The following is an 18,803-nucleotide window of genomic DNA, read 5'->3' on the forward strand; positions in this document are numbered from 1 at the left end:
TCTACAATCAATAAAACACTATTCAATTTAACATATGAAGCGTAAGTAATTACTTACTTGTGGTAGTTTTCTTTCTTTTCATCCCTCCAGCTTTTGTTCAGCTGGTGAATCTTCACAGCAGCGTATCTTTGTTCATAAAGATCAAAGGCCTAAAAATGAAACCCACAAATACGGGAAAGTTATAATCAAATATCATAAAAGTAATACCCAATAAAGAGAGGAAAAAAATTGGCAAGTAATTCACAAGCCTATTGACATGTTACCTCCCCTCCATGGGTTAATTGAAGTTCACTCAACCACTGTTTAAAGAATATACCCTGTTACAATTCTTCTGCTTATTTAGATCCCCTTCCTCCCCCTGAAAATTTAAATGCAGAAATGTACATGGCTCAAACATTAGATTTAGCAGGCCCAACACACTCTACCTTGTACACTTCACTGAAGCCACCTCGGCCAAGTAAATGGAGTAGCAAATACCGTTCATTCAATGTGGGGTGATCTTTAAATCTCAAAAGAAGAAAAAAAAATAATTCTATTTAAGGTATACAAATAACATCTAAAATATAAACCTCTTAGTATTACTTCTCAAATGGAGCTGTATTTTTACTAGCAATATCTATTACGCTGAATAATATTACACTATGTGTAACTCTATGGCACAACTATACAAAATGGCCAATTTCAGTACCTTTTGACTATTTATTGTACAAATGCTATTGCATCATTACTGTCATAGAATCACAGAATCAAGGCTGAACCCAACCAGGTGAGTTCATAGCCTACTTTATATTTGGGATGCTTGGGGAGGGCATACATGGGTTCAGAGACATACATGGAAATGCTGCTAGAACTAAGGGGAGGGCTCAGCTTTGCACCACAGCTAGAAGCTGAAAATCCAACATGATTTGAGTCAGGACCCAACAGTTGCTTCACTTCAGAACCGTTGGCCTTACCAAATGGCCAAGTTGCCAAGGTGTCTCAAGAAAGTTAGCAGGGGATACAGACCTATATGACTTCTCCATTGCTTCTGTTTCCTGTATTATGTGTGTAAGCTGCAGCTTGGCCACTTGGTAAATGCACAAGTTTAAACTCCCACAGAAACATGAATGCAGTTTATAGCTTTTCATTCTGTACCATAAAATGTGTCAACATTGAATACAGAAAAAGGGCAGTGAAGCTGAAGCTGCAGTATTCTGCTTGTCTGTGTTCTGTAACTCTTTTTTTCTGATGGAATTCTAATTTTGACATTTTTTACCCCACATACGTAACATTTACAAAGTCAAAGCTTGTCATTCTTCTACAGCATTTACTCCTTCTTGTTGAAGGATCCCCTGTGTATTTTTGTTTGTTTTTAAGAAAATACTCTAATACAAACACCAAAGATTAAAAAACTTCCTAATTTAACCTGCCAAGAACATTTGTTTTTACAAGAAAATATTCTACCATCAAATTGTAAGCATCAACAGCCATTATTTTTCATACCCAAAACATAACATCAGTTCAACTATCAGTTCACACTACAGCCACAAGGTAACAATAATTTTCTGCTTTCCTGCAGGGTGGGTATGGGGACCATTGAAACAGTTAAATACAAGTTCACATCCTGTTGCTTTAAGGTTTAGAAGTCTTAGTGCATGTGTGATTCTATTGTGCCTAAAAAGTAAAAACTAAAATAAATCCTGAAGTCATGAGGATCATCTCCTTGCCCCTGGTCACCCATTCCACCCTTGCACTGCCCTCTCTCCTCATGGCAGCATAAGCCTTTCTGCAAAAGGGGAAAAGAACTACACAAGGAAATTGGTCTGGGGTTAAAATTAATCCAGAAAAAGAAACCATAGGAGCTGGTTTTAACTTGGATCAATTTCCAGCATCTGTTCAGTAAAGAAATACCATCGTAAGCACATGAAAATAAACATGACATGGGCATAATGAAGTAGTCAGGGACAGGCAGAATCACTTCCTTTAAGCACAAGTACCAGATTAAAGTGCAGGTGAAACTGTAGGGTTAGTGCCTGTATTTGCTATAATGGAAAAGAGACTAATTTATTTTAGGTATGTAATTATTACTTTCAAATCTACATAGTAACAGCCAATAATAAATAACCATTTAATATTATGATATATTGTCACCAAAGACGTACAGAGTAACATTTAAACTAATGCAAAAGACATTGCATTTATTTGTACAGTGCAGTTAACAACTGTTACTTGACAGAAAATCACTGCTGTTGCATCAAACCTCCCTGCCATTTCCTTGCACTGTTGTCAGCAAAGTGAATTGCATTAGGTTCTCTCACAAGTAATTTTTTTAGCCTAGTAATATGGTGTAGAAGCTTTTAGCTCTCCTGCACTATAAGCTGTGTATGTATGTTACTTCTTGCATATTCAATAAAAGCATTTTAAGTCTACTAAATTATAAGTAATTCTATTTTAAAAAAAGTTTAACTAACGTGGCTTTTAAAATATATGCAGAAACAAAGAGAACCAAAGAAAATTTTATGGACAAACCTCTCTCCTGTACGTTAAATTTGATTTTAGAGCATTATTTTATAAATAGACATGCAAAATTAAGACAGTCAGTCTCTTACTGTGAATTATCTTCATTATTTATTCTTTTCAGTTCTCTTATGTGAAGATTTCTTACTCTTTCCAAACGTTCAAGTTCTGCTTGTATTTCAGCTTCCTCCTGCAAATGAAAAGAATGAGATATAAAAGCTCATTTACTCCCTATTTGAAAAGGATATTTTTACCCCTGCATCAGTGCTAGTGGTGATGGAGGAACATTACATTACAAAACCTTGCTGAACCAGAATAAAGCACTGCTTTTCTCTTAAAGCCAAAAAAATTCAGAAAGATAAGGCAAAAGCCTGTTTCAAGGAACCTTTCTGTCCATGAACCAACAGGTAATGGGACGTTCACAGTTTTGTTCTGCACTGTAGGGATGCTATTTGAAATGAGAGGCAGCTGCGTTTTGTATCACAGCCAAGGAGAAAAATTATCTGGGAAGCGGTTTGAAATTGATGTACAAAGAAGAAAAAAAAGGAGATACGTGCAGTTACAGATTTTGTACAAACTGACAAATTAAGAAGTTTAAAATGTTTTCAGCCTTAAGTGCAAACCAAAAAATAAAAGAATAAAAGAGTAAGTCATTACAGCAGAAGTGTTCCTAAGGTGTTGAAATAAGACACCAAAATCAAGCTAATTAAGAAAAAATAAATCCCTTTATATGTTATTAAAATTACAAATGCAAAAAGTGCACTGCCTAAGATTTTGAGTGCAATTTCAAAAGAAGCATGTCAGGTATGTATGAGCACACTCTAACTAATTTCACTTACAATTATCTCCTCTTTATGCTACATATTAGAGAACACCAAAACAGTTGTTTATTCAGATTCTTTAAAAAAGTAAAGAATTATGTTGCATAATTTGTGGAAATCTATGTATCTATGCTCAAACTGAAAAACCAATTAATTAACAGACACTGTAGGAAGGGTTATATTGAATTCAGACTTAGCACCTTTACACCTCAAAGCTTGAATAAAAGGGAAACAAAATAGTCCATACCAGAAAGTTCATAATTATGGAATTTTACTAGCTAAAAAAGAAGGCCTGGCATCTGATACATATTTTTTAGTAGCAGTGCCAGTTGAAGTAGTGTCCCACATCACCTCTTGTTATTTTGGCACAGCCTCTTGTACAGCCACATGGTGAATGAAACTGGAAAACTAAACCTAATCAATCTTAAAAAAAACCCAACAAAAAAACAGAAAAGAAAAAGCCTCAGAAGATAGGTATTTGGTTTTCAAAAGAAACAAAATTAGCGAACAACTTGGTGGTGCTGGTAAATGCAAACGCACAAGTCGTGGCACAAGGGGATGGAAGCAGAAGTCAGCAGAAGTGAGACAAAATGCTGTAAAGTTGGTATTTACAAACATTGTATATCATAAAACCACATCCTGAAACAACAATAGTATTTATATAACTGAAAACACACAATAAATTACCACATTTCCAACAAGTTGAGGAGTCCACATTAGATTATTTCAGTGGATACCCTGAATCCCTCTCCATAAGCTAAGGAAAGCACTCTTATCTCAAAACAAGACACTAAATGAACCTCAATTCAGAAAAAAAAAAATCCTAATAATTTAAAAGCTGGACTAAGTAACGCTAATCTGCTAGCAGATCTGGGTGTACCATTTGTTTTTCCTAACATATAATGCCAAGGGTTGTTGTTTCCCCCCCACACCTCCATTAATGCAATGTTAAAGTCTTTTTCCCCTCCTAATATTTAGTTTCATCCTGGCAGTTCTCTGTTAAATACCCTGAAATGATCCACAGTTCCTCATAACCCAATAGCCCTTTATAAAGAATTCTAGTCTTTCTACCCCTGCAAAAGGCCACACACTCATACACACACAATTGTCTATGTTCTTCCCAAAGGCTGACAAAAAAAATAAATAAATCCATCAGTTATGCCTCTTTTGGGCTTTTTTGTTCATATATTATGCAATTCAGTGGTTCTGAAAATGTGGTTCATAGGCCAATGTTAGTCCAAAGAGAACTGGCTAGTTGCATTGTTTCCAGCTGTTATTTAGGACACTCAGGCTGTGAATACCTTTAAGCAAGAATGAACCAGCTTAGCTGCCTCAGGTCACTGCTATATAAAAGGAAGTGAGAAAACAAGAGCCTCTCTCCAGGACCAAAGCTGCTAGCTGGAAAAGAATTTCCTGGGGAGCAGAAGGAAAAGAAAACGTAGTGGCAGCATGTACAGGGCATCAAAAATAAGAGCACCAGGAAAGCATCTGGAGAATGAAAAGGAAGAGAAGCAGACAGAAAAAGAGCATATGCAGAAGAAGAAAAAATGTAACCTGCATGAAGCACTAGGGAAGAAATACAGTCACATAAAAGAAGCTAACAAAATTCTTATTCTTAGTTAACAACAAAATCTGTATCACACATAATAATAATAAAATACCTACTTGCATGTTCATTATTTTCAGATATATATATAAACATAATTTAGTAAGAAATAATATTTGTTCCCACTTTGGCATTTAGTCAAGGAAGTTCCCTTTTATACAGAGTACCCCAGCATTGATGCTCAAAGTGAACAACCCTGCAACAGCTTCCTTCATGTATCACTTGAAATTTCCATTAAATTACTTCAAAAACTTTAAAGAACAGAAAAAACCTACACAATTTCATAATGGAATTTCATGTGAAGCTGTTCCTGTTTCTAAAGCACTGACTTTAATAACTAAGTGGGCAGACTACTTCACTATTGCCAACAAGTTTATATGCTGATTCCCTACTGCTGATGCAAATACTTTGTCATATTCTTTAAAAACAGCATTGGTGTTTTCAAGAGGCCCAGTTCAGTTTATATTATAGTAGGAGTTATAACAAGTGACTTGTATATTTGAAGAGAACAGGCCTGAAATAGGTTCCTGCAACATTTCAAGGAGAAAACCACTATGACCTGTTTTGACTGAACATCACAAGGACTACTGCTCAGCAGATAAAGTTACCACCTCTCACACTTCTTGAGATACTTCTGCCTGCTTCAACTGTCATTCTTTTCCACAGGTTATTCCTCAAAAGCTTTGCTTGAATAAGCAACAGTTTGTTAATATCATAATTATCTCACTACACAGATTTATTAGAATGATGGGCTTCAAGAAGAAAGTACTGCTGTTTTTTTCAAAAGTCAAAAACTGGAGTAAAATATCTGACTGCAAGAATACTTTAAAATACAGAGAAAAGATTTTCCATAAAGTAGGAAAATTATAATCTCTCGTGATAGGTAGCATGCTAACTGACAACAACTGACATGGACACTGTACATGATCAAAGCATGATATTAATTCAGAAGTGTAGTACTTTGTAGATTGAATCTTTTTAAAGGTAAAAAACTAACATAAAAAGACCACATATCAAACCTGGCTGATTCTGCTTCCTCCGCTCTGAAACAAGAGCAGTACTGGTGGCATCATCACTGTTAGAAGGATTCAAGGAACCAGTAGAGTGTTACACTGCAAGGACACTCTACTACTCCTCTATAGTCCCAGTGTTTATGGTTAGTTGCATTAAAAAAAAAAAAAAAAAAAGGCAAAAAAACCCCAACACTATTAGGCAGAAAACTGTAGAATATTTTTAGTATTATGTTTTCTAATCAGATAGCTCTCAATAAGCCCTCTCCTTATCTTGATAGTACTAGTTATTATGGGTTTGGGTACTTCCTAGAATAACAGACCATATACATACCTTTTTGAGATGTCCTAATCGAAGTTTGAAAATTTCTTCCTGTTCGTGATACTCTGCTAGCGTCAAACTGAAAAAACCCAAATCAAACATGTAATTATCGTTTTTATATGATGGTAAACAAAACAATAGCATTCTTACCTAAATACTACAGTAAATACAGTATCTTCTGGTAATTATTTACTACCACAACTTTAGGACTACATTTTTGAACCATCCAAACATCTTGGTTTGAAATTTCAGGGCCAAACACACTTAGAGAACACCTCTGTGTTTCAGCAGATTTAACTTCCTCTCCCACTGGTCTATTTCTGTTCTCTCAGCCTGTTAGGTTATCTGGGTACATCCTGAATCATATCACCCCAGTATTTTTGCTGATACTCCTCCAATGCTTGATTCTCAACACTAACACTTAGTGAACCAAAGGATGGAAGTCCAGAAACCAACTAGACAAGACTGATAATACTGGATTTTTGAGCTGTGATTTAAAGAACACAGTGCAAAACCATACATTCCAAGTTCATTAACACTACATTTTGCATGAGGTCACAAGTTCAGTTTTGAATAGGCATGCAACCCTTTTGCTTGTTCTTTCATCTTCCTTTGAGAAAAGATTCCTGGCTACAATTCATTCAGTGGTCCCTCACTGTCTGTAGACTTGCTAGGACACAAAGTCAGTTATCATTTAGAGGATCTAGACTGTTCATATGGATTAGTAACTAAGAAACTCACAAACTGACTGCATGCAGTACCCATCTGACAAATAAGAAAAAAAAGGCAATCCACCAAAGGAAAGAAACAAAAGAGACTTTGAGTTCCAGGGAAGAAACCATATGTATATGATGCAGGAGAACAGGGGGTGGGGGAAGGAAAAAGAGGTATGGCCTCCTTGAAAGGATTCACACAAATCCCTATGAAAAAATTAAAATTAAACATTCTATCGTTTTGCTTAAATCTACTATTTCTTGCATAATGCAAAGCTAAAACAAGTAACATATTATGTTTTCACAAAGTTCCTATTTTAACAAGTTCAATTATCAATTGTCCTGGGAAGATAAGTTATACAAAGTGTTTAGAAGGCTATACATGCTGTTCATATTGCAAGTCTAAGGAACTAGAATGTCTTGAGAATCACCAGTAGTTTCCTCAGACATGAGCAACACCAACTCAGATTTTTCCTATAGCAAATGCCAACTTTGATAAAATTTTCAGAGATGTAATAAACTCTCTTCCTAAACTCTAGGATTTCTTCCTCCCTTTTAAGTTTGGATGAAGTTCACCATAGTTTTCAGAATTCTAAACTCTGTATATATTTGGTCTCAAAAGCTGTTAATAAAGGAGTGCATCTTTTCAGGGTAAAGCCTGGTTGTTCTGAAGCTTTCACAGAACATTTTCCTATTCCTGATTTCATTAATACTGAATTTTGCTGCCCCTTTTCTGACTTGGCTGGGAAGGAAGATGGGAGTTGACCAGATATTCTTCATAAATATTACTGAAATTGCTATATTCTTTTTTTACTACAGCTCCGAAATTTTCAAGAATCTGAAACAGCTCCACAAGACTTTAGTAATTTCATCAACCTTCTGGTCTGTAACATATAGAAAACACTCAGATCAGGTGACAAAACAATCCATGACCACGTCCTGTCAGAATTTGCAAAGGATGCAACTCTCTTTTAAAAAGCATCATACAAAGTTACCTTCATCTTTCTTTCTGACTGGAATAAAAAGCAGCCTTGTATTGCAGTCAACAGAAATCCCTAAACACTCTGAAGGCAACAGAGTGGAAATTTGCCTCTTCAATAAAGGCAAAAGATGCTTTAGTACCAGAGGTGGTTTGTACCAGATTTTGGGACTGAAGGTTTTATATTCCTCTGCTCACAGAATCTCCTCTGGGTTTAGACAATTTACACTACATCTTAAAGAAGAGGCATTAAAGCAAACGTGAAATGGAGTGTATCAATAGCTAGGAAGGCTGTCAATGAGTTCTCTGTACAGTCCAAATAACAGCAAGAAACCTAAGAAAACAATGCTCTAATTTCTGCTCTAATACATCTGCTAGACCTATTAAAGAGAGCAGCAAGGCCACACTAGACAACTCACAGCAACATCCCTGATGTTTTTTCAATACTTCTACTCAAACAGCTAACTACTCTTAACATTTAAGTTCTCAACAAAAAAAGGCAAAGGATCAATGCCAAAGTGTACCTAGTTGAATATTATTCTTTTGAGATCCTTGTCTGCAATATAAATTCTATCTTTGTGCTTTTCCAGAAACACAGATAGTGAAGTTTGTCTTTTTCAGGGAGTATTTAGGTGGGTTAGTACAGCTGAACCAAAAGAAAAACACACTTAAAATACTAAGTTTATAACATAACCTTCCAGAATTTTTAGTGAGCATTGAGAGCCCTAAAACCATTGATTCCCTGAAAAATTAACATCATGTATGGAAATCTGGTCCTTTTTATAAAACCTCAGTTATCTACACAGAGTTATGACCAAGTGCCTAGACAGCTCTTTCAAGTATTGCCTTCCAAAAATTTCTTAAATAGCCCTCTCGAGCACAGAGTACAAGTTAAGAGGTCATATTGAAAACATTAAGATTCAGAAATCACTCTTTAACATGTTTCCATGCTACATCCCAGTAAACGACTGTTTTCCATTTTTGTATTTCCTTACAAATCTAACTCTATTACAGGCACAGCATGATTCACAGCAATTTGAAACTGTTGTTACTGACCACCACATTTTGGAGGAAGGCACATAAAATGCTGAACTGTACACAGACGGAGGCACTTTGGATTCTGTTTGTTTACTTATGAAAAACAAAATTCTATTCCCTCATATTCAGAAACATTTTTTTTTCTTTTTAAAAGTAGGAGTTTATTACTTTTTATCTATAAAAAGTACTGTACTTCATACATATTAAAATAGCACACAAAAAATAGCAGTGAAACAATGACAGTGTGCATGCTGTTTTCTGGCTATAGGCCACCACTCTGCTACACAGGCTGAAAACATCCAGCCTAGAGACTGTTTCCCATCAGCCCATCTCTTCTGACCTGCATCCACCTTTTGCAGGGCAGTGGCACACTGGAGGCACCTTCTGAAAACAGAATTAACCTAGAAGACATTATTTCCTACACAGGGGTTGTTATTCCCTCACCCAAGACACACAGGTCTCATCAGATGCAGAGAAAGAAAGACTGAGGAACACAAGGGAGGGATGTCAGCAAGAAAGAGGCTGCTGCCATCCACTAAATTGGGTAGTCAGGCTGAAGGCTAACCTGAGGAGTGCTGGGGAAGAAAAACAGCAGGGAGTAGGATGCATGAATTAATCAGTAGTGGTCTGGTCCTGACAGTGATCTTTTCCACTCAGAAGTACTGTGCAACAAATGCTGTATTTTAAGTCTACAGCCAAATGAACTATTATACATATACAATGAATTCCTGACATCCCAAAAAAAGCCCTGGACATATTCAATGCATGTAGTATAATTTTCCTGTGACCTAGAGTGTCACATTTACTTGTTGCAGGAAGGAAGTGGACAGCTTACCTGTCCTGAAAGGCTTGGATATCACCAACATAAACTTTTTTTTAAATTAGCATAAATAGGCCTTCAAGTTGTTTAACAATGCTTTCATAGCTGAACTTCAAAGGCTTTGACACAGTATGCATGAGTAGACATAGCCAACCTCTGCACTTCTTCCTCACAAGTCCAGACAAACCCTTCTTCTATGATCAAAACACTCTTACTAGTAGATACAGACATGAGAAGAAAACAAAATCATCACACATCTCCTCAGTTTTCATGACAATGAAGTCTGGCACATTTACAATCATCTCTTTTCCCACTTTTTCCCAGCTGAAAAATCATCCTGGAAACACAGGCACATCAGCATGTGGCCATGATTCAAGCAGCCATACACACACCCAATACAAATTTTTGGATATAATTTCTAAAGCACTCCTTTTTTGGTCCAACCTTGTTCTCTCTCTAGTTCCTTAAACTGCTACATGGACAGGCAGATGCTGACCAAGTCAAAGCCTTCCATGATGCCTTTTTGCCCATTGTTTCCATGTCTGCCTTAGAAAGAGACTGCCTCAGGAAAGAACTGTCTTTACTTGCTCTGTAAAGCCCAAGCACATTGTTGGGACTTCAGCCTGAAAAAATTCCTGAAAATATTTTTATTTGTTCCATACAGAACAGAATCTTCCCTTCAAATTATGCATTTGTTCAACTACAGTAACAAACTCTGCCAGCTCCCTCTGCTCTTCTATTCCAAACTGCATGCAGAGACAAGGGTGCATGCAGATTCCCATGGAGGCAGAGGGAAGCAGAAGATGACATGACTGGAAGTAAATGTAACTGACTCAGCTGAAGCTGCAGAGGAAGGAGCATGACACCTACACTAAATAAAACGCTGCTCCCAGAAATAATTTTCTGGTGAAATAGGAGCTGCTTCCAAGAGGTAGGGACTAGCATTATAATCTTCAAGTGTCCAAAGAATGTGAAATAGAGTTTTCAAACAGATTTTCCCAGAGCTAAGAAAGCAACCTCTACTTCAAATAAATGTTGGGTTTTTTTCTTTAAATAAATTCCAATTTTTTATTTTCTTGTAAGTCTAATAACATTACTATGCTCAGCAGAAAACAGGTCTCAACACTGAAACTACTTTTTACTTTTGGTTTGGGCCACAAAAAGGGAAAGAATGATGGAAAACCAGGACAGGGGTTAGACTCATCTGTTGTATGTTATTTAAACACCAAACCCACCATTCACTCACAGGGCTGGCAGGTGGCCACTTTTATACTAGTAACTTCAGTACAAAAATTTTGCATCAGAGAATGCTCTTATTAAGAATGCCTCGGACAACACCTTAAATCCATTTCAAAAGTTAACACCTATTTTCAGGTATTGATTGCTACAAAGCTATAGATGGTTTTGTCTTATTGATACATGCAGCTGGAGACATTTTCTAAAGCAAACAATGCAATGCTAGAGACAATTGTTGGCTAACAACTGGTAGTAAGTTGTTTGTTACATTGCTTTTTTAAAAAAGAGCTTACTAATCACTTGCTTATGTGTTGTACTGATTTACTACTGGTTTAGTTCATTAATCTTAAGCAGCTCTGCATTTCCCTATGCCTCATATAAACAGAACCTCTTCTTCCATTTGGTTATACTAATTAAGATAAATACTTCTGAAGTGACACAGGAACAGTGATAGGCTCAATGTAATAGAAGCGAATTATGTACTGCAGATGACAAATTTACTCTAAAATTAAGTGCACAGTTAATAATTGTTTTATCAAGATAAACAAAATGTATTTAATTCTTTACAGAGATGCAGAGGGGAGTCAACACGGAATACTACTATACAAAATTACAATGAATCCTACATGCAAACATTCAAAAAACCCTTTCAAGTAAAGGCCTAAGAGCATGATGTAGTTTAATGACTCTGATCCCAGGACACATTACAAACCTTTTCAAAGGTCTGAAAAAAATGTATATGCTTATCATATAGGCAAACAATATTATTATCTAGATTATATAATGATAAAATCAAGATACTTAAAGGCAAAATCACCTTTGATTCAATTACAGCCTACATTTATGCTAGCATTAGATACAAAAGGACAATTCTAATCGTTCTCTTGGCAATTCCACAACCAGTAAGCATTTTCATCTGCCATTTAACATGTAACTGTTTAAGCCAAATGAAATGAAAATTTCAAGTTTTTTTGTAATTTGGAAATTATTTAAAACTCCATTAACCTCAAAAAATATTCAGAAGTCTTTTATCAAGAATTCATCTTGACCTACTTAATAATTAGAACAAGTCTTCTGTATTTTTTCCTAAATGTATATTTTATCACCTTCTAAAGCAGCAATAAGATTATGAAAACTAATTAATACATGGCCAAAAAGTGGCAAATTGTAAGTTCCATCAGACAAGTCTTCAGCTCTCTACCAAAATACATGTGCAACACTAATCAAGTTTTGCTTACATCACCAGCCTTCTGTATTTTCACAGTATTTTTGTTAGTTGCTAAACAATTTCACAATATAAAGTTTAAGAATTATGTATTATGCAAAACCTATGCAGCTGTCTTCAAACTGATGGTCCAAAAATACATACTTTGCAAATCTAACCAGAGTAATTTACTTACCCCCCACTCCTAGAGGTGTAAGCTAGTACCTCCAGAAGTGAGAAGTGACAGGTGACCATGTTCAACATATGTAGCCTACTTCTGCAAAGCAACACAGATTAACCCAGATTATTAATTTTAACCCCAGTTATTTACTTTTTATTTGACTAGGAACAGATACACTATCGGCTGCAGCCTTTTAGCATCAAGGGCAGTAACTAGTATCTCCAAGCAAACTTCTTAAAATACTCAAATTAAATGTCAAGAACACATCTGCACCTTGAACTACACCATTTCTGTCTGCAAGAAAAAATGTCACTTGAAAAAATGCAGAATTCCTTGGTAGCTCCCAATTGTTATGTTTAAATGACAAAAAATTTCAACATTATCAATATGTGAAATGGGATCAGTAGCTTCTTACAGTTGCTCTCAGGATCTATCATTCAGAAGGGACAAAAAAATTTGTGTGTTTTTAGACATGTCTTCAAATACTAACAGCTGAAAACAGCTTCTCTTTTCAGCTGAAGACTTGTATGAAAAATGAAGTGATCTCTAGCTAAAGGGGAGGCTCCTAAACTAATATACATCAAGAAAAGTTCAGTAGGTATCAGTGATATTACAAGAGTCAGAAACCAGAACAAGAACCCCTCTGGACCAGGAAACCAGAGAGAACACTGCAGAAACACAAAATGGGTCTTTCTCTACCAAAAATAAATTGGGCAACTGTATGACATCTTCAGAGGCAGTGGGGCAAATTTCCCTAACATCAGCAAGTCCTCAGTGAGAATATAGCTGCTGAATATACTGAGTATCTTTTTAGGCTGTTATTTGAATAGAACTCACACAGACAATATCAGAGATTTTATGTAAAAGACTGATTGAAATGTTAAACTTACAGCTGTGGTAAATTGGGTCTAACAAAGGGATCATTTTCTGCCCCATTCACAGCTTTATTTTTCCTCTGCTTGGGTTCAGAATTGGCAGATGGTGCCTGAGAATTATTTGTAGTTGGAGGCTTTCGCTTGGCCAGGAGCTTTCTTTGCCTTTCAATGTCTTCCCTTTGTTGATTCACCCATTCTTGCTGCCTGCAAACCCCAAAAAAAGCTTTATTAAAGTTTCATCATTTTGCATTTTTAAATAACTATCTTTTTAACTAATAAAGCATTAAGAATTTTTAAAAAAACTTCACTGTATATGTGAAAATGTTTCCGAGAAAAAAGAACACAAATGTTCTTCAAGAGGTGGAAAAATTTTGCAAAAGTTTTGGCACAATTTACTTTTGATTTGTGTTTTGGTTTTGGGGTTTTGTTTGTTTTGAGGTTTAGTTTGGTTTTGAAAGTGTTACACATTATTTCTGAACTAGAAAAAGAAAAAAAAAAAGAAAACTTGAGCTGGTGGGTATCTTCTTTTAAACCATCAAAAGAAATGTAAGCCAGTCAAAAGAGTACCGGAGGTTTATAGGCCAAATACTTGATCTGACCGTTTCCAAATAAATAATCAGTTTGGTTGTATGGCAAACAATTAGTTTTTATGCAAAACACATGTACAGATTATTTTTAAGATGATCTTAAAAAAGCAATGAACCAGGCAATCACATAAAGCTAAGATTACAGATTGCCCTTCAAAAACTAAAATGCTGGTGAATTACTTTTATACACATATATATCTCTCTCCAAAGACTGAATCAAACTCTTTACCAAAGAACATCTTTTGAGGCATTGCGAAGAATCCTTCTCCTTGTCTCCATCTCTGCTGAAATACCTGTTGCAGCAGCTCTTTTCCAGGTAGTTGGTTTCCCCTCTCCACTTGCACTAGAACCTAGCTGAGGCTGCCAGATTTGTCACTCCTTCACGGCACTGAGGAGCTGGTTGACCGAAAAAGCTGATGCAGTGACGAATGTGCAGGCAGCACCCATGTGACCAATGAGAACTTCACAGACCTCATCTGCCACAGGGATCACCAGTGATACAGGGTTTGCTGCTTGGAAAATCACTGATTTAGTTTTATAGTTCTCTCTACCAGCTGAGCTGAGTAATTACGTGCTGCTCATCTAATACATTCATGCTTTTTTAAGGATAGTTAAAATCCAGTAAAACTAAACTGTTTTTCAAAGACACCCAGCCTTCATATTCTCTCCATTGATTGAGTTCTGTTCTATATTCTCCATCTTCAAGAGGCAAAGCAAAATATAACATGAAAAGTCGCTCCAATTCTAGAACCTTAGTAATAAAAAAAATCCACTAGAGGGAACTAACAATTAGTGAGAATTTTAAGAACATAGCATTGACTAACTTCACAAGATTTTGAAATGCGAAGCCATCTGTCCACTGCTCAGTAAATGAAGCACCATGACGAACTGTTGTAAAATGCCCCAAGCGTAATCTGTCTTGCATGCTCTTCTCTCTGCTTGCCAGCTTCTCCTGTGTGCTCTAAAGAAACCACAAAAATACTCATATTTAGTAATTCTAAAGTGTTCAAAACATCAGTAAAACACTCTGGATTTTTTTCCTCCAACAACTTTCTAAGGGAGGGATAAAAGGAGTATAGATAAAAATATCTTTCATTACTTTACTCGACTTACTCTAATTTCTGCAGAACTCAAATGTCTGCAGATGTCAGAATTGGTACTAATGATGATTTGTGCACAAAAAATTATCTGAGTTTGACCCTGTTTTCCTGTAAGTTTGCTGTTCTGCATAATTAACAAAACATCTTATTTGTAAATAAAGCAAAACTGAGAGAGTATCAGCATCATACAGGCATGTAAATAAGATTATGTCTATACATTTTTATTATACTAAATGAGGCTGCTTGGATGCCAGAAAGAGTGCACCTGCTATACTTAGCCTGGAAACTTCCTTGACAGAGCATCGATGTTGCTACTTGCACCAAACTGACTGAGCTCAGGAATCTCCATGTGGGAATGCATGGCAGGAAAGACGATAACTTGCCCTATCAAAACAGATGCCCTTCTCTGAACCATTACTACCACAAGCATCCTTGGGATGCAAAATATGACTAAATCAGCCCAGCCTGCCTCAGCACAAGAAGAAAGAGCACTGTGAACACCCACAATGTACACAAACTTCTCTATCACAAATGCTTGTTTCTTAAGGAATGTCTATGGCCCAAAATTACACACACACACAAAAAGTGAAAAATTGACAGAATTAAGGATCTTTGTGCAGACTTCTAGACAGAAGATAAGGCCTGCATGGCCTTTCATGAAAACTGGTCGATGTGATATTCTCAGTCTGAAGGTGCCCCTCTAGCACCATGCTGAACAGATCCAATGCATCTTTTCCCTGTATTTCCCTCATGAAGAAACTTTAAAAAAACTGCAATAATCTATTTATGGCACAATAACGAGGAAAGTCACCCTGATCCTCTAATGGATCCATTTGTGCCCTTGTATCTGACAGCAGCATCTAGCAACCAGTATTAGGGAAGAGACTTGCCGCTTACCTTAAATTTTTTGTACCCTAATTAGTAATAAATTTATTTTGGTTTTGTATTGACTTCTCGCTAGATTTATTTTTTTTTCAAAGAAGGGTGTTTTAAAGAAGAGAGAGACAAGGTACCCATGTCTTATAAGAAACTGCTCCTAGTTTAAATATAATTGGCATTCAATTTGAAAAAAACATTTCTTTCATAGTAGTATGATGGTTAGTGGTCACATTCATTTCCTTGTTCCCATTAATTTTGAGCTAACACAGCATTTAATCATTTTACATTAAAAAAATATCTCAGCCACTTAAGTGTCTCACAAAGAGACTTTATCCATCTCATCTCCACCACAGATTACGTTCAGAATTTTTTTCACCCACTGTTATGTTATTCTTACAGTTTTTCCAGATAATTTGCCATTCACAAAAATATTGCTATCTTTTATGTTTTGCTATATCTGAATTACTCATGATGGAAAACCTCCCTTCAAATAAAAAGGCACATTTTCCATGATTTGACAAAGGCTCAACAATTTATTTTTCCTATTCAGGCTTTCAAAGACACTGCCAGATAGAGACCACGCCTGTGAAGCTTCAGTCTCAGAGACTAGTACGAAAAAGTTGAAGTCAAAATTAAGTAAAAATTAAGGAATCATAATGGGAGTTCTACAGGAACCTCACAGTTTTTCTCACAAAAATATTAAAAACAGTAAGCTTACCTTTTCAATTAGAAGCTTCTTGCTCATTGAAATACATTTGTTTAGCCTTTCTTTATATTTTTCAAGTAGCTTTTGTTGTTCATCTATTTGTCTTCTAAGATCACAGTTAGCCTAATCCATACATACAAAGCATGAAAAGATATATAAGCTGTCACAGAAAATAAAGCTAACTTCACATGACTTAAGGAGAATGCATAAACATATATACTTTAACTTATTACCTTGAAGAATCTACAGCATTATTAACTTTGTTTAAAATTATTTTTTGTAAATGTTAGGTTTGTCTATTCTATATTGTTGAACATGTGCTAAAAGAGTCTACACATACAATTTTATAATGTATGATTGCATGGGTTAATATAGACTTGTCTGCATATAAACACTAAACAGACTATGAATATATTATTTTTATTTAATATTTCTACATATCACCTCTCCAACACTTCCTTCAAGAGAAAAAGCATTACGATTTTATTTTCTGAAAACAGGTCCTAGAGCACAGTATAGCATAGGTTTCTTAGTAAAAGTAGTTATTGCACGTAATAATTTCTGTCAATCAGCTCCATTCTGACTCTGCCAATAGTTGTCCCACTGATAACTGCTATTCACAATTAGAAGAATAAAAAGACACCTGTTCCATTAAATTATATTATGAACTTAAGGAACTAATTAACTACCTGTAAAACAGCATCAGCTTTCTTTGCACCTTCAGAAAACCTATAAACATATTTAATCTAACAAGCTACGGCACAAAAGCAGGAAAAAACCTTATGCATTTAATTTTACAGTCTTGTTGGATTTTCAGAAAAAAAATTACAAAAATTAAAGCCTCCTTCCGCCTTTTAAAGTATATAACTCCAGGGTAATTTTTAAAAACATGGATTATTCAAACATTTAAAATATTTGCCTCAAATACATTGTTGATCTGAATATTTTTACACCATGTCTAACACTTACCCTGAGTAAGTCATCTATACGACCTTCTTTCTTTTCCAAGTCTTGATTTTTATTACTTTCTAGTGCAGCTAGTTTCAGCATTGTGAGATCAGTCTAAAAAAAAAAACCCAACAAAACCCCAAAACATTGTGAAGTATTTATCCTTTCCTTTAAAAATTACAGCTTATTTTTCTCATGTCTGTTACATGGAGAAATAAGCTGTTTTAAAACATTCAACAAGACCAGCACATCATATTTCCATGTGATTGGAATGTGAGATGGAAGGTTCTTACTCAAAAATTTGTTCCCTCTTCATGAAGACAAGAATGAACAGTTGGGACAAACCACTCACAGTATTAAAAGATTTCATCACTAATTGAAAAGTTACTGTTCACAGAAAAGCATACAGAACAGGGCAAGAACATGAATGTCAGCTTATTACTTTCAATTCTCTGTATTTGGTCAACAGGTGAAGTAGCCTTGCTCTAGGTTTTGAAAGAACAGATCACATCAGAAATGGCACACAAGATAAAACTGTTGCTTTTGGGTTTTAGTCAGGACAGAGCTAGATTTTTATCACTTCGATTACCATCTCATTTTTCTTCTTCAATGTCATATTTTAAATGCAATCTGACAACAGCAGCTGTCACTTCAAATAGTGCCTGAAAAAGCAGCCTCCACTTCTAAGATTACACAAGAGCTAAAATCTTGAGCAGAAGCCTACCAATGACATGGTCATCTAACTACTCAGGACATGCAACCTTGGAAGCAGAGCAAGTCCAGAACACAAAAGTAATCAGATTTGAATTATGAGTTGCTGAAGTTAACAGAAAAATGTTTTGGTGGATTGCAAAAAGCAAAGCTTTTGAAAACCTTCAAGAGTTTGAAGTTGAAAGACAAATAAATAAATATACTGGGTTGTGTTTTTTTTCCTACAGTCTTAAGTGATAGAAGATATCTCTTCTCAAAAATAGTTACCTGAGTAATTTTAAAAGATAACTGCTTTGGTTGTGTGACAGGGTGGTCCCCAAAAGCTAATGAAGTAGGAGAAGGACTATTCTGTCGAACCTGGAATGCATGAAAACAAAGGATTTTAGACACCACTGTAATACTCAAATTATGAACATAGCCTTGTTTACCTTGGCAGGAACACTTTATAGAATAGAGGAAACTGCTGTCTTTATTATAGAGGATACTACTTGGGACACTGCATTGAGAGCTATCACTATACTGTTATATACCACCTGGTATTTAGAAAGGATACAAAATATTCTCTGAAAAA

At 35.7% G+C, this 18,803-nt stretch overlaps 1 protein-coding gene across 1 annotated transcript in view; it reads right to left on the reverse strand.

Annotated features, from left to right (window-relative positions):
- Positions 1-18,803, reverse strand: part of TLK1 (tousled-like kinase 1) — a 36,675-nt gene that overhangs the window by 9,031 nt on the left and 8,841 nt on the right. Inside the window, exons 6-14 of the mRNA XM_009996141.1 lie at positions 18,500-18,589; positions 17,543-17,635; positions 16,586-16,696; positions 14,713-14,849; positions 13,317-13,505; positions 6,268-6,334; positions 2,589-2,686; positions 426-507; positions 58-149 (exon numbers count right to left, since the gene is read on the reverse strand). Coding sequence (XP_009994443.1) covers positions 58-149; positions 426-507; positions 2,589-2,686; positions 6,268-6,334; positions 13,317-13,505; positions 14,713-14,849; positions 16,586-16,696; positions 17,543-17,635; positions 18,500-18,589 — 959 coding nt within the window. The remainder of the gene's footprint in view (positions 1-57; positions 150-425; positions 508-2,588; positions 2,687-6,267; positions 6,335-13,316; positions 13,506-14,712; positions 14,850-16,585; positions 16,697-17,542; positions 17,636-18,499; positions 18,590-18,803) is intronic.

This window comes from Chaetura pelagica, unplaced genomic scaffold (assembly GCF_000747805.2).
Source record: "Chaetura pelagica isolate M959 unplaced genomic scaffold, ChaPel_1.0 scaffold3, whole genome shotgun sequence".
Classification (NCBI taxonomy): Eukaryota; Metazoa; Chordata; class Aves; order Apodiformes; family Apodidae; genus Chaetura; species Chaetura pelagica.